The 23,207-nt window shown below is 45.8% G+C and overlaps 1 protein-coding gene across 1 annotated transcript in view; it reads right to left on the bottom strand.

The window, feature by feature from the left end:
• LOC147890517 (uncharacterized) overlaps nt 1-22,993 on the bottom strand; it is a 60,390-nt gene extending 37,397 nt beyond the window's left edge. The window contains exons 1-2 of the mRNA XM_087390309.1: nt 22,662-22,993; nt 22,406-22,579 (exon numbers count right to left, since the gene is read on the bottom strand). Coding sequence (XP_087246435.1) covers nt 22,406-22,579; nt 22,662-22,785 — 298 coding nt within the window. The 5' untranslated portion in view covers nt 22,786-22,993. The remainder of the gene's footprint in view (nt 1-22,405; nt 22,580-22,661) is intronic.
• Between the last annotated feature and the right edge of the window lie 214 nt (nt 22,994-23,207).

Here is a 23,207-nt window from a genome sequence, read left to right as displayed (position 1 = left end):
GTCCTCACTAGCTTTGAGCAGCCGCCGCTGGAATGTGGGCTGACAATGGTTGTTGGAGAAGATGAGCTGTTGGGGAGCCTGTGGATTGCATGTTTGATGCAGTTGTATGCTTGGGAGATAGCCGGTGTTGCATTTGAGGTCTTGGAGCTGAGCATTGGCTGATTTTGGTCTCTTTGCGGGACATTTTGCAGAAGTACACCTTGTGGACATTGTGTGGGATATGTGCTTGTGCACTATGCAGCTTCTTTCGGTTGCAGTTGAGCTTTGTTAGCTAGTGTTTTCCCGTGCATTTGGGTCCTTGTACGGACATACTCTGGTGCATCTTAGTCCTTGTGAACATTCCGTTACAGTTGGTCAGATTTTGACAGTTTGGCTTGGCTCGGGGGTACAGTTAGGCACCCTGAGCGACAGTAGGCTGACATTGAGACTCACGGTTTAGGAGTTCTCTTGTTAGAGGCCATTGCAAATACTTTTGTTGACTGTGGACACATGCTTTGAGGTCATTTTGACAGTGATTCAATGGACATTTTGACAGTTTTACACCTACATGTATGGTGGTGTTAATGTCAGTTCATTGAACAGCTGAGGAGGATGTATTGTCAATGATTTGCCGTTGTTTGGAGCACATTTCGGGGTTCAATGCTGAGGAGGATGTATTGTCAATGATTTGCCGTTGTTTGGAGCACATTTCGGGGCTGTTTCGCCAATGCTTTTGGGCTATTTTATTGCTGATCTGTGAGCATTTTCAGGGCTGATTTGGTTGGGCATTGTACTTGCCATTTTGCTGGTGTTGCAGTTGACATACGGGGTGATCTGCTGGATGTATTTTGACCATTTTTGGGGCTATTTTGCCGGAGCAGATGAGTGCTGTAAAGGGCAGCAAACATACAAGGAAGCTGCTGTTGCTGTTTCAATGACAAAACAGTCATTTTCAGGACTGAATATCTCTTTCCTAGTGTGGAATTGCACTTTGTGCCGAACTGGAAAGTTGTAGTTCACAGAACATACTACAACTTTGCTTTTGGAAGCAAGTTGATCCGGTATAAGCTGCAGGAGTTACAGCCTCTGCAAAACCACAAAAAGTTGCAGTCTACTGTCTATTTGTGACCAATGTGCAGGAAGCTGTTTTTCAGGTGAGAATATCTGAGAATCCACAAGGATTTGGCTCTTGAGGTCAACTGATAAGTTGTAGATCTTTCTACAAGCTACAACTTTGCTGTTTACAGTTTTGGCATCCGGTCTTTCGGTGAAAAGATATCACTGTTCAAAAACAAGGACAGCGTGTTATCTTGCCCAAAGTGGATGTGATTTCTCTTGCACAACAGTAAATTACAAAAAGTGATTGGGATCTCACTTCAGTCCAAGGGCATTATTGGCATTTTGACAAGTCTCTTTGGCACATTTGACAAGTGGTGAATGCTTGATTTTGTTGCCAAAGGATTGCACACTTGAGGTGATGCATTGGTGATGCAGTAAATGCCATTTCGATGCATTATGGATTTGCATTGGTGGATGCCGCACTGATGTTTATGGATAGTTGAGCCGGGCTCCTATTGCCATTGGTTGAGCAGGCATTGCTCATTTGGTTCAGTGCATTTCTTACTTGGATTGCCAGGCATTGGCAGGTTACTGGGCTGCATATATTCTTGTTTATGCCTCTTTATGGCTGAGTGCTTTTAAGCATTGGATCAGCCAGTTTATTTGGAGACCTGATTGGTCTAGACAACACTATATTTTTTGTCGTTTGGGTTGCCTATTGCACTATACTGCTCTTTGGTTGTGAGCTATTGTGCCACAGATATGGCATCTACAGCTGGTAGTGCCCTCTTTGATATTGAGAGGTTGGATGGATCAAACTTTCAGTATTGGAAAGAGTAGATTTATGATGTGTTAGTGCAGAAAAGGCAGCATAAGCCCATTCAATGGAAAGGTGTCAAGCCTAATAGCATTAAACAGAGTGATTGGGATGACACGGATGAGCAAGCATGCTCTACCATTCAGTCATCACTCTCGAAGTCAGTCTACTTACAGGTACAGGATGGTGTACAGGGTGTAGACTACCATGCATATGAGTTCTATACTCGTATATGCCGGATGTATGACCATGATAGTGTTATGTTACAGCATGATGGGCTGAAATGTCCTGATGGGCTGAAATACAGCCTTGATATGCACTCCAAAGGTCGATCAATTGGTAGAAACAGGTCATGTTCAAGGGGGAATTCCAAGAGCAAGTCTAGCTCTCGGACTTGTGTTAGATGTTTCTATTGTGGAAAGTATGGCCACATGAAAAAGTACTGCTGGAAATGGCTAAGAAAATGCAAGAAGAAGAGCAAGGTTAAGAATAACAGGAAGAAGGAGAAGAAGCATGTTGAGCTTCAAGGCGTGGATGCCAGGGTTTCCACTGACAGTAGCAGTGATGAAGGCATTCTTTTGTCTATGTTTGACACCTCCTTCTTGGCCACTGATGTACCCATTCTCGGTGATTGGATGTTAGATCCATGTGCTTCATGTCATATGACCCCTCATAGGTCATGGTTCAATGCATACCAGGAATGCATTGTGGAGAGTGGTTTGATGGGCATTGATCATTCTATGGATGTCTATGGTTATGGGGATATCCACCTTGTTATGCCTAGTGGCTCTATTCTTGTTCTACAGAGGGTTAGACATATACCAGGACTTGCTACGAGCAAGATCAGTATTGGACAGTTGGTTGAGGCAGGTTATCATGTCTCTTTGGGTGATCATGCATGAAAGATTGCTAGAGGCAATCTGGTTATGGCTAGGGGATCACGGGTTGGATTCTCTTATGCATTGCATGTATCAGGTGTCCAAGATAAGATGCTTATGATTAGTAAGCACCCATCAGTTAGTTTATGGTATGCCAGACTTGGACATATGTCTACTGCAGGTATGGAAGCCCTTACAACATTGAGATACATTCCTGTTATGGATGTGTCTCAAATTTTATGTCATGATTGTGATGATGATCAGCAGTCAGGATCCTCTTGAGGAAGACAGTCAGTGAGAGGTATGTTGAGCCATTGCAGTTGGTTCATAGTTGGTTCATAGTGCAGTTTGTGGGCCTATGCCTACCGTTTCACTGGGTGGCACCTCTTACTTTGTGACATTTATTGATGCTGCTACAAAGTACATATGGGTATATCCGATTCGGCAGAAGCATGATGTATATGATACATTTCAGTGCTTCTTGGGTAATGCTGAAAATCAGTCAGGAAAGAAGCTATTGAGCTTGATGACTGATGGTGATGCAGAGTTTACCTCTTCTAGATTTCAGCATCTATGTGATACACTTGGTATCAGGAGGGTGTTGACCACTCCTCATCTTTCTGCTCCCGATGTCTTCGCAGAAGGCATAAATCGGATTCTATTGGACAGGATTGGTAGCATGCTACGGTATGCAGGTCTTACCGAATGCTATTGGGTTGAGGCATGTAAGACAGCTGCATACTTGCTTAATAGGTCACCTAGGAGATCTCTGAATGGTAGAGTGCCATTTGACTTCTTGACAGGCAGGGCACCATGTTATGAGCATTTATGTGTGTTTGGCTGCGAGGCTTATGCTCATGGTTCCCGATCGAGGAGGTGTATCTTCCTTGGACACAGTGAGTCTAGTAGGGACTACAGGTTATGGGATTCTTCAACTAGAGAGTTGATACACAGCCATAATGTCTATTTCAAAGAGGATGCTATATTTAGACAGCCCAGGACTGTGGATAGCAGGAGAGTGGTGTTCCAGGAGGGTGTAAGTGCATTGATATCTCCGAATTCTTTGCAGGGGCAGCCCATGTCCCTTGGAGTGGGAGGTTTTTCCCATGGTGAGCAGGTTATAAAGTTGGGACAGCCACGATTACTTCCTGATTTTGGTCAAAGACGGTCAGATGTCTCGAGTATTCCACACGTTTATACTCCCATGGAGATTGTTGATGCATCTTCTATGGACAGTTACAGTTTACTCCCAGAATGCGGAGTGCCTTTTGTAGATGAGGATGAGGCTATGCAAGGTGAGGACGATACCTTGGCTAATGATGCCCGGTATGATCCATTGGCTGGTTATGCCAGGATAGATGTGGTTTTTGCAGTTATTGACTCGGGTCATATTGCGCATGGGCAGGAATCATTGATATGTTTGCTTCGTAAGTGCCTCCATGGCCAAAAGCAATCCCCTCGAGCTTGGCTTCATAGGTTTGATACCGTTATGAGAGCTCAGGATGTGATGCGTAGTGAGATAGGTTATGGTCTCAGTATTCAGGAGGTTACTATCCTTTTGAGGTTACTTGCCATATGGTTCCTTATGGACAGGGATGCTTTGCAGTGGGAGCTGCATCGTCTTGATGATGTTTGTCAGATACTTGGTTGTTTCAGTATGGAGAGGGGGAAGTTACCGAGTACTCCATTGCCTGTATTGGCTCCATACTTGAAACATAGCAGGTTTGACGATCACAGATCAGTTGAGCAACAAGTTATGGTTGATATGGCAACCATAGTACTTCATGCATCCATGACTGTGTTGAGACTTGGTTCTCACATGTTTGCCGTTGGGGCTACACTTCCGGTTCTTGCTTCTGTTGCAGTGGGAGTTGGTAGCATGATTATGGCAAATTTTGACAGTAGGAAAGCGGTTGTGGACATCAGGTCCTTACGCTTCCAAGAGCAGCATGCAGGTGATGCAGGTTGGGTAGACCAGCAGGAGCAGGGAGCCCCATGTACTGTGAGACCAAATTGGGTGTGAGAAGCTGCCTGGAGCCCATGAACTCAAAAGTGTCTGTGACATAGTCATAAGATCTGATGAATCCTGTACACAGTTCCACATCCACCGGAGGGAAGATGACCTTGTCGAACTCAGTTAGACTGAGGGTCTGGATCTCGGAAGATGTCAATACGGAGGATAGTTTGAGGTTCGGATCAAGAAGAGGTTTAAACATAACCCGAACGTGGGAGAGGGGAGGGGTGGTTACCGAATGGCTCTGTATCTCCGTTGGCCCACCCGACCCTTCTGAATGTGGTCTCCGTGCAGAGGGGGTGTAATCTGAGCCCCCATGGTCGGAAGAGGAGGCACTGGAGCTCTGAGAGTGGAAAAGAAGGTGGTACAGAGACATTTTCTTTGCACAATGACAGTTCGGGTGCTATGGACTGAGCACAGGAGCACGTGGTGGTGAGAGTTCACTCTCCCAGTGAGATCTGGCATGAGATCTTGGTTGACAGGCATCTATAGCTTGTCATTTTCTATCCTGCAAACCTGATGTCTGCTAGCAGCTTATCCTCTATGCACTTTGCACATTGTAAAGTGCTAATAGGCATAGGATGACGGTCTAGTCATCTTGTTTTTCAGCCGGCTGATTGTATTGTATGTGTACTATACTCCCTTAAAGGCACACTGCCTTTAAGTGGGAGGTTGTTGGGATAAAGGGCAGTGTGCCCACCCACTTGTACAGTGCCCGTGTATACTCATATATATATGATAGAGGAATAAGCTGGAGCAGCTTTTGCTCCACCACTTTTGGTGTCTCCTTATCCCTTTGTGTGTGCTCTCCTCTCCCACATACGATGTATGACCAGTACGGCACCTCAAAGCTTGAGCTGGAGCTACGTGATGTCGAGAGCTTGGGAGCTGAAGATGGGAGCTAGTCTGGGGGCAGGAGGAGCTGTTCCAAGAGCTTAGTCTGCTCTGATACCAAATGTGAGAAATGGGAGAGAGAGCAAATGAGAGAACAAGAGGCAGGAGAGAGTGAGAGCTGAAAGCTTAGTTGCAAATAGATGAGTATTACAACTGAAAAGAGTGATGGGTTTTGTCTAAGTGACAAAACCTTATCACTTCACTAACCATAGTTAGTGAACTAACTATGGTTAGGGGGAAAAACCTCTAAGTGAGGGAAAAATGCCCCTAACCTACTTATTACATTACATTGGTCACTGCTAAATTATAGCAATAATTCTAAAAGTATGTCGGTAAGTTCACTGTGTTGTGGAATAAATGGCAGGTGGCCTTATTACCTGAAGTTCCTCCCAGAGTCATAAAAAAGGATAGGTTTGTTGCTGGTTTGAAGCCGGAGATTAGGATAAAGATTAAATGTAAAGAGCTGGTCACTTATGAGGATGCTCTCAGGGTAGCAAAAGAGAAGGAGAGGAAGCAGATAAGATTGTCACATATGATGCAGGAGATGCCAATGGTTCAGCATGTGCCTGAAATTATCTCTCATGTGAAGCCAGAAATACAGAAGCCTAAAGTCAAGAAGGAGGTGAATATAAAAGAAGAAATTCATGAAATGTCAGAGCTTATGAAGAGTTTGAGTTTGAATTTGATGAACGGTAGGGGAAGAGGTAGATCATCGGGTGGTTATGGCAGAGGCAGCGTGCCTTCTTCAAATAATTCAGGCCCGTGGCAGGCAGGACGAGGTCAAGGATCATTTGCACCTTGTGTCCAGTGCTTTAATTGTGGAGAGTGGGGACATTACAGCACGCACTGTGATAAGCCTTCTCGTGCTGGAGGTGATGTTTATCCATTGCCAACAGGGTTAAATAATAGGATGAATGATCATAGTGTAGAAGTAAAAGATGCAGGTCAGCCTAGTACCTCTGGAATCCATAAAGCCACTGCAGAAGAGAAAGGGAAAGGTAAGGCAATTAATTACATTTGGCTTGTTGGAGTTGGAGGAAGTTAAAGATGTCATGCCATTAGGGAAGAGACATAGAGAAGAGGAGGTTGGTCCGAGTGCAAAGAAGGGGAAGCACTCTGAGGAGATGATGACCTACCAAAAGAAGAAGAGCAGGAATCCCAGAAGGAAGTACAGAACTGAAGATTATCCCATGGGGAAGGAGCAGGGAGATTATGATTTGGTGGAAGATCTTTCAACGAGGAAACCGGACATTACATTTGCCCAAATGATCGGTCTATGCCCAAAGCTTAAAAAAGAATGGAGGCGGGCTGTAAATCCAGCAAAGAACTCTCATAAAGGTACAATTAAGCTTATGTCTGTCTCAGCTTTTACCTGTTGTAGAAGCCTGGCAAAAAGAAAAGGGTTTTGGAGAGGCCTATATAGATGGGGGTGCACAGATTTGTGTGATTACCCAGGCTTGTGTAGAGAGATTAGGACTGACGATATCCCGCTCCTCTAGTTATCGCATCAGAATGACAAACCACTCCAAGGTGAAGACTTTAGGGATAGTACCTGGCCTGGAGGTTGAGGCATTCAGTGTTTCATGTCGAGTGGATTGTCATGTGATGCTTGCGGGGTTGGGAGCCTATCCTTTGATTCTTGGAAGGCCGTGATTGAGGAAGGTAGGTGATTCACAGGTAGATTTTGTGGGGTCAGCAGGGTTCAGTGAGGAAGAGGTGGATAGTTCTGAGGTTATTGAGGATTTAATGCAGCCCAAATGTTCTCAAGAATCAACGAGGTGTTCATTGAGCAATCATTGAATCCTGATCTCAATGTTGAGGAGAAAGAAGAATATTTAAAGATGTTGCAGAAATACCCCAATTTGTTTATCACCTCTTATGAGGAGATCAGGGGATTTGAAGGGAAGCCTCTGAGGATTGAGCTAAAGGAAGGTGCCAAACCTGTTTTTCAGAAAATAAGGAGATTAAGCCCGGAACAGAGAGATGTGCTGAAGGAAGAGGTAGATAAGCTTCTCAAGGCAGGAATACTTTATCCTGTAGTTCACTCTGATTGGATAAGTCCTGTGGTCATAGTGCCAAAAGGTGTAGACAAATGGAGAGTCTGTGTCCATTACAAACCTCCGAATGCAGTGACAAGAGAAACCACTATCCTCTGCCTTTTCTAGATGATATTCTTGATAAAGTGGCGGGTCATGAAATGTACAGCTTGTGTGACGGATATTCAAGGCACTTCCAGATAGCTATAGCCCAGGAAGACCAAATCAAGACTACCTTCATTACCCCCTGGGGCTGTTTTTGTTACAGGAAAATGCCTTTTGGAGTTACCAAGGGCCCCTCGCACTATCAGGAGAGTTCAAATCTGATTTTAACACCTTTCTTGGATAAATTTTGTAAAGTGTTTATTGATGACATCGGTGTCTACAGTGGAAGAAGGGAGCACTGTGGCAAGCTGGATCGGGTATTTTATGAGATTGATAATAATGGTGGTCAATTAAATCCTAAGAAAACTCAGTTAGCTCAGACTAGCATTAAAATATTGGGGCATATTGTATCTGAGAATGGGATTGAGCCAGATCCAGGTAACGTAAAAGCTTTAGTTATGCTGTCCTCTCCTGAGAATACCAAGCAGTTGCATACTTTTCTCCAGAAGGTGAAGTATCTGTCGAGATTTATTCATATGTTATCTCAGATTTTGTATCCTCTTCAGCAGGTGGTAAAATCTGAGCCTCTGAAATGGACTACAGGGAGTGAAGAGGTGTTTGAGGCAGTTAAGGAATCCTTGACTCATATTTCAAGTGTAAAGCCACCAAATTATTCCAGGACTTTTTATGTGAATCCGTCTGTAGGACCAGATGCTATTGGTGCTATCCTTTTGCAGCAAGGAGAGGGTTCCAGATATATGAGGCCGGTCTATTATGCCAGCAGGGTGAAGAGTGAAGTAGAGACGAAGTATTAAGCGGCTGAATTGGTCCTGCCTAGCCTCTTGTATGCCTGTAGGACATTTCGGTCTTATCTATTGTGAAGGCCTTTTGTGGTTCTCACCTCATGTTCACTACTGCCTCATATGTTGAATAGTACAAACATCTCCAGGAGCATGATAAAATCAATAGTAGAGTTACAGGAGTACTCTTTCACCTTCTTGGTTGAGAACTCTACCAGAGCTTCCTTGGCTAATCTCCTCACCTATAAGGAGGGACCTATTTTAGTTGAAGATGTGGAGAAGAACACTGACATGAATGAGGAAAAAGTACTAGAGGATGCATTTATTTTACACTTTGATGGATCTTACAAAAAAAGTTTAATTAAAAGTACAGGAGGAATTGTCATTTATGATCCTAGAGGAAAGGAGATTCGGAAAATGGGAATTCAACTCGATGCCAGCAGTAATAATGAAGCTGAATATGCAGCCCTCTTCGAAGGTTTGAAAGTATGCATTAGTCTGGGTATTAAGAGACTCATGATTAAGGGAGATGCTATGTTGGTTGTGAAGCAAATTTTAGGTGTCTGGAAGGTTAAGCATGTTCATTTGAAGAGATGGATAAGTGCGGTGAAGAAACTATTAAATCGATTGGATGCCTGGACACTCCAACATATTGAAAGAGATAAGAATGTAAATGCACATGATGCTGCGCAGGAAATTAGAGCAGCTTATGTTGATGCAGTAGGAGTGCAGGAGCCCTTATACAAAGGAAGGGAGACATTGGCCTGTGAGGAAAGCTTCCTGTTAACTGGTAAAGTGCTGAAGAAGTTCCGAAACAAAGAAAATACAGATTTATTAAAAGCTGTACTTATTATTGTCTGATAGATGATGTTCTTTACATGAAAGGGGCTGATCTGGTGCTCAGAAGAATTCCCTAGCATGAGGAAGTTTTTCATATTCTACAAGCTAATTATGAGGGAGTACGTGGAGGACATTTTGCTTTCAAAATCATGCTAAGGAAAAGACTTACACAAGGGTATGTGTGGCCATCCCTCCAGAGAGACATATATTGGTGCAGGTCATGCCTACAGTGTCAGCAGATGAGTAAGAGGACCTTACATCCAGAACTCAGAAATATCATGCTTGCTTATAATATTTTTGAGAAATGGGGAATACTTGCCATCGGTCCTCTACCCATGACAACCAAGGGAAGTTGTTATGTGCTGACAGCTGTAGATTATTTGACGAGATGGGCTGAAGCACGAGCAGTACGGGCTGTCAATGCGAAATCTATATGTAAATTTGTGTATGAGGATATCTGCTGTAGATTTGGTGTGCCACTGGAGTTACTTTCTAATAGAGGTCCAAGTCTCAAGAGTGAACTGATGGATTTATTATGTGGAAAGCTGAAGATTAAACACAGATATGCAAGTCCCTATTATCCTCAATGTAATGGGATGAATTAAAAATTTAATGGTGTGTGTACTAATATCATGGGAAAGATCATGAGAACACATGAGAAGGAGTGGGGCCTTGCTTTGCACTGGGCTTTATGGGCTTATAGAGTTGCAGTAAAAGAAGGCACCTAATTTTCACCATTTCATCTTGTTTACGGGAAAGAAGCTCTATTACCCTTGGAAGTAGAAATTCCTGCATTACAGATGTTAATGAAGATAAACGAGGATTCAAATTCTACTTTCCAGAGGGTGATCTAGTTTTGAGATACAACAGTAGTCTGGATTCTACCTTCAAGAAGAAATTTGTGACCAAATGGGATGGACCTTTTCGTGTGACGAAGAAATTCAAAAATGGCTCATATCAACTTGAGGATTTGGATGGTCAGCAGCATAAGAATAGAGTCAATGGCTTTAGACCAAAGACGTACTTTCATAGGATCATGAGTATAGGCAGTTGTGGACCTACTGTGATGAAACCAGACAAGCTGGAAGACCTCATGGATGAGGATATCTATGAAGAAATGCAAATCTTATATACCCCTATCTGCAAGACATGAATGTCTACAAACTTGGGGATGCGCAAAATGATAGGACAAAACCTGTATCAAGTTTTTGAGCACTGTATATAGCTGTGGGTAGACACATAGTTGCACACATCTAGGATAGGTGTGGGCTTTTGGCATTTGTGGATTTTTCTTTCACAAGCATGATGGACTGATGTATAGTTTTTTGAGACAATAAAGTATGTTTCGCAAGGACTTCATGGGAAATGATAATGCAATGTGGTTGTACCAGACTTCCAGAGCAAGGGTGTCCAGTGTGTGGTCAAGTGAAATGTTTTCGGGGTTATGTAAATCAAGTCATGAAGGGTTTCTTTATTTTATTTTTCTGAGTCAATGTGCACTTGCATGCTACGGGAATTTGATATATTTTGGTGCCCACGTCAAGGGGGGCTTTTCATGTGTGTGTGTATGGGGGTGCATGCAAGCTTTAATGTGCATGCTAATGTGTGTGGGAATTGTGTGACTAAAGGTCTAAAATGTGCATTTAATGTGCCTTGGGGGGATATTTGCATTTTTTAAATGGAAGAGTGGTAAATTCTACGTGATGACGTGGCTGGAAAATTTGGAAGGGAATGTGCACATGCAAGGTGTCTACGTGAAAGGATGAAGCGGAGCTTCTGGACTATGAGCTGGAGCTACGTGAAGATGGCGGCTGGGAGCTGATTCGGTTTTACGCTGGAAGGATCTATGATGCAAGGGGGGCTCCTTGAAGAGAAGGCTGGACAACCAGATTTGGGGAGTCTCCTAGATGAAAGAGAGGGTGTGCATAAGCGAAAGGCTGAGCGCCCATCAAAAAAAGGCCTATGTACATGATGGGATGGGGATTTCTGACTGCATGCCTGGCACAAAGGGACTCCAAGTTTGGAAAGGATAAACTCGGGGTGCTCCGTTGCTACAGCTATGTGGTGAATTTAGATCAAATGGGAGAGAAGGGCTATTGCTGACGCTGTTGATTGTCTTCACGTAAGGGAATTTGTGAGCTTGTGTGCGCTGAGAAGACCTTGGCGCTGGAGATCTCCAGAAATAGCGAGCTGTTTGTAGTTGGCTGAGCATGGCTGCCACACAGGCAGGACGGTCGTTGTTTGAACGTGAGCTGATGCAGAGAATACGTGGTCTGGCTGAGATCCTATGGAAAGGCTGTTTTTTTTTCTGATTGAGGAAGCTACCTGGCTGTGCGGGTGACGCTATACATGTGAGCTAAGCTCTCCGTAAGAAATGAAGATAGCAAGGCTATTGCTGGAAGTGTCTTCCGTCAGGTTGGTGCATGGTTGGTGATGATTCATGGATTAGGACAGCTTGAGGCATAGCTGTGTATCGTTTTCTGCTAGCTGAAGGACTTTGGGCAACAGAGACTCCATGAACTCCGTATGCAAAGAGATAGAGGGACCAAGGAATTGCAGGCTAAGGCACAATGGAATGTGACCTTTCATCGATGATGGTTGTCCTAAACGAGCTGGGTAGTGATAGAGAAGGAGAGGAGGTGGCACTGTTGCAGCTTTGTGGGAGTTACAAGCTGTTGTCCTTGATGGAAGCTTAGGAGTGTGGGCTGTGGGTTTATAGTATTCTGAGGCTGACTGTTCTCTGAGTTTTGGGGGAAAGTTCAGTTCAGTTCTAAGTTTATCTGTTTCGGGCTGTGTAGTCTTTTGGCTCTCTCTGAGTCTGTGTGATCCATGTTCAGTCAGTTTTTGTGGGGATTTGTCTCGGTGCCTAATACAAAGACACCTGCTCTGGAACCTGGTTCATAAGCTCATCATCTACGAGTCCACATTGCAGCTGATCCCTATGAAGTCTCAGCTATCTGACGTGGTGAAGTACATAATTCCTGGTTGTCTTTCCTTTTCTTACCTTATCAACGTGGTACCCCGTCCGACCTGACTGCCTCCGCTGCCAAAGAAGGCATCCCGAGGAGAGGGGGATCTCGGTGACCATCCCAAAAGCGGCTCCAATGGAAGATAAGAGTTGATAGTACACCTGAGGGAGGCCGGGGAATCTGAGGAAGAGTGAAAACGTCCAACCATCCTCCTCCACAAGGTCGAAATCCAACGAGAAGGGTGTCAAGAAAATCCTCTTGGAGCTCAGTGCTAAAGGACTGGCCTGAAGCATTGTACCTGCTGCATCTGGGGAATCAAAAACAGCTTGAAAGAAACCTCCACCAAGGAGACGAACTAAATCCTCTCTAATGACCTGGTTCACCTCGTGATAGGTGAGCGGAATGGATGGAGCCTCAAGTCTATACTAGAACCACGACAATTTGTCCATATGTAGTCCTAAGCTTGCAAACCATCTGCGTGTCCAAGCATACCACCTCCGTTGCTCGTCTCTGCCTCCATTGCGATAGATGAAATCAAGACCAGACATGGCAATCTGGACCATCCAAATGTCGTGGTGCAAAAGTCCTCGACTCTATGGAAATAAGTGACTATATGGAAAACTGCATCAAGCTGTAGAGGAGTAACCCCAAACTCTACTAGTTAATATGATGTTGGAGCAATGACTTTCTCACGATCATCTAAGCAAGAAGAAGAGCATGTAGTCTCTATATGTAAGACAAGTCTTATCTATGATAGATCTCTTCCTAAAAGGGACTACCGGCACTAGACAAACACGCAAGTCAAAGAGAAAAGACTTGGTTCTAGGTCCTGAAAATGTGAGTGAAAGCACTGACACTCGACCTTTTGGCTAGTACTATATACCCTTTTCTCAAACGAGCTTGCATGGTTGGTCGTATCGTGAAGATCGGGCCAGAGAAGAGGACCCCAATTATGTATAAGGATGCAGCAATCTTGACCAGAGCCCTGTCCGAGGTAAACTACTCTCAATGCACAGCCGTTCGCGATTTGTTGAAGATCATGACTTTGGTTTTGCCCAGGTTTACCTTACATTGCATTTGGAGAGTAAGACCACATCATATGCGTATAGTAGAATCAACGAAGCCAACAACTCCCAAAGTCGTGATGATGGACTCCAACCTTGCTCTGAGTATACGTCTCACACCTAATGCAATGTAAGTATCTACAAATATCTCAAGGCTCTAAAAGAAGGGATGGCGTAGGGCAATGTAGCATCAGAAAATATCTGAGGGCACTAAAAGAAGGGATGGAGTAAGGCAAGGGCAATCATTACCATGGATAGGTCGACGCATCCATTTCCACCTCTTCTAAAAAATCCTAGGTATCTCATCCACCCATTACAAGTAGAAAGAGTAACAACAATATGAATTCTTGGTGCTTCGGTTCAAAGTTCAACTTTTAATGTTTCAAAATTATAATTTATACTATGTGGTTTATAGCTTAAACCTCACAAGTCACAAGGACATCATAGAAGTGCAGTTACCTCTCTCTAGAAAGAGTCGTATTGCCATCAAACTATGCATGGACATTGCCAATTTAGTGATATACCAAGCCTATGGTAGACCCCTCCATGTCAGTCAACCGTAGGAATATGAAGAGAGGTGCCATGGCTTTAATAATAACATGCATCTCATTCCAAAAGCCTTCTTTTAGGTACAGGCATTGCATTGCTCTACTCTCTAGAAGAGAGGAGTCCCAACTCTTATGATACAACAGCCCTACGTAGCTCATCATGTACATAAAGCAACCGCTCTACGACAAGAGACATGTATGCAAACCTGATTTTTGCATATCGAACCACTCTACCTCATAGATCCGTAAGTTGGCCAATGCCTTGGGTTTCTTCTTAAAGAACTTCAGAACGAGTGTAGCACTCTCAACTACTATGCTCACCCAAGGGAGCTTCCCTATGTCCTCCATGAGTAGATCAATATACCTTTGTAAGACTAGAATATATCCAATCATACAAATTTAGATTTTTTGTTGTTCAAAAGTTCAAAAATAAGTCCAAATATACCTCCATGAGTAGATCAAGACAATGAGAAGCACATGGAGTCCAAACAATCATGGAAAGCTCTCTCATTATAAGAGCTGTCATGACCTATGCAACATTTTTTTATCCCACCTACAATTCATTATTTGTAATCCATCTAAAGAAATTTAAGGGCCACGTCCTGCCCACAATGCCAAGAATGATAAATCAAAACTTCAAAAGCATTAGACTCAATAGCGTCACGCACATTGCATTATGGCACATGCAAGCTTACCCCTATGATTGCCTACCACATGTAATAAACTCGCTAGTGGCCTTCCTACCACCCTTTCTTGCATCAACACCACTCAAGAAGTGTGTTCCAAGGCAAGAGGAGGCAACAAGGATATTAATGATACTCCTAACATCAGACCACCCATTAGGTAGTATGGTGCGGCCAAACTTCTTCCAATCTTCCTTAATGGGACTGAGGGCCCTATTTATGGATCCACTCGTATTATGGTACTCATAGCCCTAAAGTCCACTCCTTTCCAAACCTCACGTGGGCCGACCGCTGCAGCATCTTTGATCATCTTGTACCATTAAGAAGTGTTTAAGACATTGAAAGAGATGACACAAGATCAGTATTCTCCCTATCTCCTTCCCCCTCTCTCAAGTTCTCTCACGCTGCCTACGTTCTCTCTCTCTCTCTCTCTCTCTCTCTCTCTCTCTCTCTCTCTCACTGCCTCTATGCTCACGCTCACGCTCTCCCGCTCACGCCTGGCTGCCCTCTCCCTCGCAGCTCTCAACCCCTCGCTCCCCGCTAACCCCTCGCTCCCCTCAGCCACCCCTCGCTCCCCGCTAGCTCCCTCCCTCGCTCCCCGCTTCCTCGCTCTCCCACTCCCCGCTCAGCTCCCTCACTCTCCCGCTCCCCGCTCCCTCGCTCCTTGCTCCCCGCTCAGCCCTGCCCCCCGCTTAGCCCCTCACTCCCCTCAGCCACCCCTCGCTCCCCGCTACCCCCTCACTTAGCCACGTCCCTCCCTCCTTTTCCGCTCATCCAACGCCCCCCCTTCTCTACTCCCCTCGCCACCTTCGCTCTTTTTTTTTTTTCGGAACTTCAAAAAAAAAAAAACCACCACTCAAAAAAAAAAAAAAATCCTCGCCATCTTAGCCTCGCCTCCTTCTCCACCTCTTAGCTGCCTCTCCACCTTAGGCTTCTGCCCTGCCTCTCCACCACCTCGCACTAGACGGCCCTCCCATTATGGGGGGGGAACCGGTGCTCTCGCTCCCGGTCGAACACTAAGATCTGCACCCGCACCCCAAGAGAAATGGGGGACAAAGCCAAGAAAGACGACAATAACAACAACAACAAAAAAAGCAAACGACACAACTGAAATTGGAGGATGTGAACACACGTTACAACCGGAGTGGACTCAGGGTAGACAACAAGGCAAAGGTAGGACCCGCCTCAGCTTCTTCAGCCTCTATCTCTACGTCAATCTCAACTCCCACTACAGTGTCAATTTCGTTTTCAGCTCCAACCTCAGCTCCCTCTATCTCTATCTCTACTTCGACTTCAGTCCCCGCTTCAGGGCCAGCTCTAGTTCCAGTCTCAGCTCCCTCTACATCTACGCTCAGTGACATACTCATGCCCATGGCGCTGGTTGTTGTTCCCTTCCCCTCTTCTCCTATTACAGCTCTCGCACAGCTTATGACCCCTACTTCGGAGGGGTCATACACTATGCCGCATTATGCTTCACTCTCCCCTCTCCCTCTCAGTCAACCCACCCTCCCACACCCCGTTGGGATTGCCTCATCCATTCCACTGTCATCTCCGTTTCTCACTCAGTCACCGTCTAGTTTCCCGACTCAGTCCCACTCTTTCATGCCACAGTCACCACAGTTTCAGCATGGACATGGGTGGGCTAATACACCAGAGGCCCGTGAGACCTTGCTCATGGAGATACATAGTTTCCATGAGCGTGAGATGGAGCTGACTCGCTTCACATGGAAGCAGATCCGCTTCAACCAAGAGCAGAGCCGCATCATATAGGAGCAGGCTAGGGCCATTCGGGAGTAGGTGGGTCTTATTCAGGGACTCAAACAGGATATCATGCAGCTCCGACAGGAGGTCACAGCCATACACACTGTCCCAGGGAGTACCCCGGTGGTCGAGGCACACATTGCGAGCATGCAATCTGCTATTGAGGAGACTTCCAGATGGGTTGACGTGGCCAAACGGGAACCCACAAGGGTAACCGTTTCGGCTACCCTCATGGAGCAGCAACAGAGAGCCAGTAAGGCTCTCAACATCAGAGTACGTGGGATCCCACGCACTGAGGCTACACCGATGGTAGATGCGACTGCGTTCGTGGCCGCTACCCTAGGTGTGGCTGAGCACAGGATAGAGAGGGCATGGCGGGTGGGGAGAGATCCCAACCGAGAGCAACCCCTGATCATACGATTCCATGACACTCAGGCACGACTTTCAGCTCTACGACACAGGTCAGTCCTTCGAGATCAGCCAGCGATCTCCATGGATGAGGACCTCACATCTCTACAGGTTGAGGGGAGGCGCTCTTTGCTGCAGCAGCGGGATTAGGCTCGGAAGGAGGGAAAGTGGGCAGTGGTACGAGAGGGACGACTTCTTACAGGCCCCCGTAGGGCACCTGCCCCCTCCCCTACATAGGGAAGCGGGGTCTATGAGACTCAAATATCCGAGACCCTGTCCTGCACCATTTGGAATTGTAATGGTACCTTATGGTCAAAACCAGGAAACTTCTCCGAATCCTATACAGGCCACGACATAGTCTTCTATATAGAGACACATCAGAGTCCAGAGCGCCCTCTTCCAATAGTCAGCGGATATACATGGGAGTCTGCCTACAGAGATGAGACGAGGGGTACAGGACGAGTTCAAGGTTCAGGTGGAGTTGCAATCCTTTTCAGATCCACACTTCGGGGAATCATTTCAGTAGAGCAGAGAGATACACATTCCAGATTTCTTTGGATCCGGATATGACACATGGACAACCGGGATCTATTTGTCACCCCGGAGACCTCCCACTTTGCCAGAGATATTCGAGGTGATGATGAGACATCTCCATTTGCTGCCCTTTATCAATCCATCGTTGACTTTTCTAGCCGCAGAGAAGTCCTTCTAGTGGGGGACTTCAACGTGAGGACAAAGGCCCGTCAGGTACCACTTCTTGACTTCAGAGATGTGTTGACCTTGAGGAGGCAGGTATGCTACGGGGTTTCGGCTGATAGGCGAGGTCCATTCTCATCTTATGGACACGTCCTATTAGACCTAGGCAGGATACATGATCTCATTATCTATAATGGTCTTGACAGATGGCCCGCTTCAGGTGGTTTCACATGCTTTCCACATGGGGGGGGCTCCAGTGTTGTTGATTACATCATGGGATCCCCTGTCTTCACATCTCGCATTACTGAATTCACTGTAGCACCTCTCCTCCCAGAGGCTGATCATACATACCTTTTCTTTCGCATCTCCACCTCCCTTCGCACAGCACCTTCCACCCCACTCAGTGCTTACTCCACCTACCACGATATACGCTTTGATCGGGATCACTCACCTTCTTACTGTGGCCGTCTGTACATACTTCTCGCTTATATTGACTTCATACTCCTTTTAGAGGATCGTGTTGCCCTTGTCACCTGCTCACTACACGAGACTGCCATTCACGCTTTTCCCCACACCACCTGCTCCACCCGCCCACCACCCCCTAGAACTGTACCCTATGATAGTTGGTACGATGATGAGTGTAAGGCCTTACGCCATCAACTCAAATTTGAAACCAAAAAAAGTCTTCCAAGCGCACCAAATACGCGACGTGAATACCGTAGACTGGTAGGAAGGAAGAAACTAGACTTTGTTCGTCGAAACGAGGAGGAGCTACTGAACATTTTGTTTAGTAACAACTCTAAGGACTTGTGGCGGAGATTTCTAGAAGGACAGTCCCCTCCGCCACTCACTGACACGCAGATCTGGTTTGATTATGAACGCACACTTTATGACATCCCAAATCAATTATCAGCCAGTCCCTAACCTCTCACACATGCCTCGTCCCACATCCTGCACCCTCTTCACTAGAGGAGGGGTAAAGGATGCCGTAATGAAACTTCATAATGACCGAGCGAAGGATCATGAGGGGCTATGCACAGAGTTGATTGCATATGGGAATTACCTCCTAGCCCCGATCTTAGCAAAGCTTTTTAATGAAGCGGTTTGTTTGGGATTTCCACACACTTGGACCATAACACTATCTCACCCATCCACAAGGCAAGGGATCCCATGAGCCCGGAGAACTACAGGACCATTATGATTGGACATGTCATGTCCAAGATTTATGCATCAATACTTGACTCCGAGGTTAGCAAACTTGCAGAGTGTCGTGGACTTAGAGCAGCAAGACAGGCCAGATTCCGACGTGATCATGGAACCATGGACCACATTCTCACGCTCAGATGTATCATCCAGGAGGCGAGGTCACGGAAGTAGAGGGTTTATTGTTGCTTTGTGAATTTCCGCAAGGCATTTGACACGGTCCCGAGAGCCCGCCTCATACGGCGCCTACAGGACTTGGGTTATGACTAGGAGATCATTTGGGCTGTCATGGCACTTTACGAGAGAGTTTCTGGCAAAGTTCGGGTAGGATCCGGGTGGACAGACGAGATCATGAGTACCATCGGGGTCAAACAAGGGTGTCCTTTGTCGCCTACCTTGTTTGGCCTCTACATTGACGAGCTTGAGACAGTGATGCAGACACAGGGGGGTGTAGGTTGCTCTTTTGCGGGCACGCTGATCCAGATTTTGCTCTATGCAAATGACGTGGCTCTCTTGTCTTCCTCAGCAGAGGGGCTTCAGAGACACCTAGACACACTATAGTCCTTTTGTGAGTCTCATGATTTGAAGGTCAACTTGGGTAAAACCAAGGTCATGATCTTCAATATATCTCGAGCCATCATGCTTCAAGAGCAGTTCACATTTGCGGGATCATCTGTTCAGATAGTTTCATCATACACTTATCTTGGGGTTATCTTCTCCGGACCGTCGAGCTTCACTATGAGACCCGCGATGCAGGCACGCTTGAGTAGAGGGTATGCCTCATTGGCCAGGCTAGAGAGGCAATGCTTCCCCTCGCACTTTCAGGATCCACGCACCAAGGGGATGCTTTTTGACTCCTTGGCTCACCCAACGGGGATGTACGGCAGCCCTTGTTGGGACCCAGACTCGTCGGATACAGAGTGGGCCCGTGTGGAGCGACTACACGTTCTCATGTTATCACGGATGATTCGTGGTAAGTCATCCGTTTCTCACCAGATCATTCAGGCTGAGTTTGGGTCACCCCCTTTACAGCTAGATGCTACATTTCAAGTCATCACATATATGTACTGAGTTAGGGAATATGGGGATTATACCTCGGGGCGTAGCAAGCTACCATGGATAGCTCTATCCACTTCTATGGCACTTGCAATATGAGGAGATTAGAGGTGCTGGTATGCACGTACAGAGAGATAGTTTGAGCGACTAGGGCTCCACATGGATAGAATACCTCCCTTCAAGTATAGCATGGATGCTCCGTTCTCTCCCCTCTTATCACACGAGGTCAACCAGGTTATCCGTGAGGATCTACTACAGCTACACACTTTTCGGACCTGGTTGGAACCGAGTGAACTCCCAGTGAAGCTTAGCTTCTACAGAGATCACTTCTTACATATCACAGCGGAGGGTTTCATTGACCCACCAGGATACACACAGATTCACCTACCCCACTCACTAAGGATCTCTCTTGTACAGAGATCACTTCTTACATATCACAGCGGAGGGTTTCATTGACCCACCAGGATACACACAGATTCACCTACCCCACTCACTAAGGATCTCTCTTGGGTAGTTCCGAGTCTCTTTACACAGACTTCGCATCGAGAGCAACAGAGCAGAGCGACTACCAAGGGAGCGGCGCATATGCACACTGTGTGACATATAGGAGGTTGAGACATGCTCCAGGTGTCCTGTGTACTATGAAATCCGAGGACGTTTCCACTACCTCTTCAGGGATAGTTATGGGATTTTAGCCTGTTTCCTCTCCTACCCAGACTAGCGGTGTTTGGCAGGTTTCATTCATGAGGCACTTAGACACCGCGAGAGGATACTCCGAGCACGGAGACAGGAGCAGACTTCTTCCTCGGTTGATCCCTCTCAGAGCTCTATCACGGAGTTCTTTCAGCTAAATCACATGGATCCCAACGAGACGAGGCCTCGACATGACCGTGACCCGGAGCTCGTGACCCGACAGCTCAGACAGAGGATCGACACATAAATCACACTTGGAGACATCCCCTCCTTGTTTAGAGTCCGAGCCCGACCGACGGGGGTCACAGTAGCCCTGGTTAGACGTAGAGCTACGATCAGGAGACGTGCCAGGACCGCACCTCTGAGTGGCCGACAGCACTCTATTGCTGACTTCATGCCTCCACTGCCTCATCCATCCTGATATCTTGCTGTTGCTGGGGATGATGATGATATTGATGATGATGCTAAGATTGATATATAGTCAACCATCGACATGACTATGTTGTACTTAGGACTTAGTACTGCCATTTTGCATTTTTGCATTTTTTGCATTTTGCATTTTGCATTGGTATAAATGCTCATTTAGTAGCTCCACTACCACAGCTCGTTGTATCAAGATTTTCACAGTCTCATAGACCCATCGGTCTTCCGAAGACTTTAATAAACTTTCTTTCTTTCTTTCTCTATCTGAGTCATTTTCATGCACTCTTTCCTTCAAGCTTGAGTGATATGTAGGTTATGGAGGGTGCACTCCCTAATGCGAGGGTGCCAAGGGAGGTAGGTCACCGGTGTTTGGGATGGGGATTGGATTCAGTTGGGTATGGGGATGGGGATGGACATGGACATGGATATGAGAAATATTTGAAAGCATATCCTCCTCTAACTCGGGTGAATCCCCAAGAGCACATGCTACTGCTATGTTTGCAAGATCGGAGTGTTCTGACAATGTTTTATCAGCTATATCTTGGGGGGATAACTGGCAAGGCTCTACACCCTCGCCTCCCAGCTTGGAAACATGGGTGATAGAGCTGTTCCCCACTTTGCCGCAAAAATTGCACCTTCGTTTCATGATAGTAGAAGGACCAGAATAGGTAGTGTATACATCCCATAAGGGGTTAGGCATTGTGAATTTTGAGAGGACTGGTCGTTGGAGAAGGAGCTGAGAAAGGGTTGAGTATGTAATGTTACAAAAGTGCAGAGATAGGTATCATGTAGCATACACATTGCGAACGACAGAGAGAGCCTTCTTCTTCTTCTTCTTCTATTGAGCTCCAAAATAGACTTTGTGCGCCTTATATACATAGGCATTAGGGACAACAACACACCTGCTGAGAATGCGGGACAAGATAAAACTGCATGTCCCGCTTATTGGTCATCGGTATGCTTCACCTATCAATGATGAGCTGGCGGATAGAGACTTGTGTCTCCGTGCATCTCAACACTCTCCTCAAGCTCAAGTCACAAGGAGGATGAGTGCTTGAGCTTACACCACACAAGCAATGTACTTCCATAACTGGCGGAAGTAATCAAACTTCTCTCGGGGCAATGCCTTCATGAATATGTTTGCAATGTGCTCCTTGGTAGACACATGCTGCAATCTACGTCTCCACTGAGAATCTTCTCTCGAATGAAATGGTAGTGGACGTCTATGTGTCTCGTACGAGCATGAAACACAAGATTCTTAGCCAGCATAAGCTACTAACATTATCACGACAAAGAGATCCGATTGTAGCCAATTTGTGCTAGCAGAGTGCATACTGCAACAAACACCAGAAAGCGTGCCCTTCGAGCTCTCCCAAAAGTAAAATTTTGCAGAATTTCCCAAGCACCCACACCAGCAGGGAACTCTAAATTGTTACGTAAAACAGATTTCAGGTCAAAATTCATCATTTTTCCACTTGCTTTGAGAGTTCAAGGGCAAACTAAATTTGAGAACGTTGCTCCGTATAGTGTCCAGCACGTAGACAAGGTTTTCGCTCGGGTGGACGATTATTTCTGCCGGATATGTGTCGATCGACGTCCCAACAAGAATCGTGTGTACGTCGTATCCTGACTCGATTTGACGGTTTGAAGTATCTGTCAGTTCAAGCAAACTGCTTTTCTTAGCACATTTACAAACCCCAGAACCCACGTTGCGCGATCGTGAACAAAGACCAACCTGAGTCAGATGCAGCTGAAATCATCGAGGTGACGAAGAAAAAAAGTAAAATCTTTGCGGAATGCATGGCACTCTGTCTCTCTAGGGCTCTTTTGAGTTCTCTGTACTGATGTCTTCTGTTCATAGCAAGAGTGTTCACAGCAAGAGAAAAGTAACCCGGCTCTCTGCGCGTAGCAAGAATCGTACTTCCTCTTGCTATGTGCCGTCTCTTAAAGCGTTCCTCCTCCTCCTCCTTCTTCACCGTAACCAGCGTTGTCAGATCGCTAGCTCAAGTTTGTAAATGACTTTATGCTAGACCCATTTTGTGAAATGACTTGAGAGATGACTTTGAAAGTTATTTTACTTATTTCTTCAAGTGGAGGTCGCTGTTTGGGTAGCTTGGCGTCGCTGGTCTTTAAAACGACGTCATTCTCGCCGCTCTAGCGATCTCTTGCAGGTTCTTTCTCTGAGGTGTTGTCGCTTATCTTTTAGATAGTCGGCTGTTCAAAGCTAACTCATACGAGATTTTGGGCGAGCTCCAGTCTCACCATTGGAGATGCTTTTGCT

Source organism: Dipteris shenzhenensis, chromosome 19 (assembly GCF_047967505.1).
Source record: "Dipteris shenzhenensis isolate YYH24624 ecotype China chromosome 19, Dip_SZ_1.0, whole genome shotgun sequence".
NCBI lineage: Eukaryota > Viridiplantae > Streptophyta > Polypodiopsida > Gleicheniales > Dipteridaceae > Dipteris > Dipteris shenzhenensis.
This window is presented reverse-complemented; position numbering and strand designations above follow the sequence as displayed.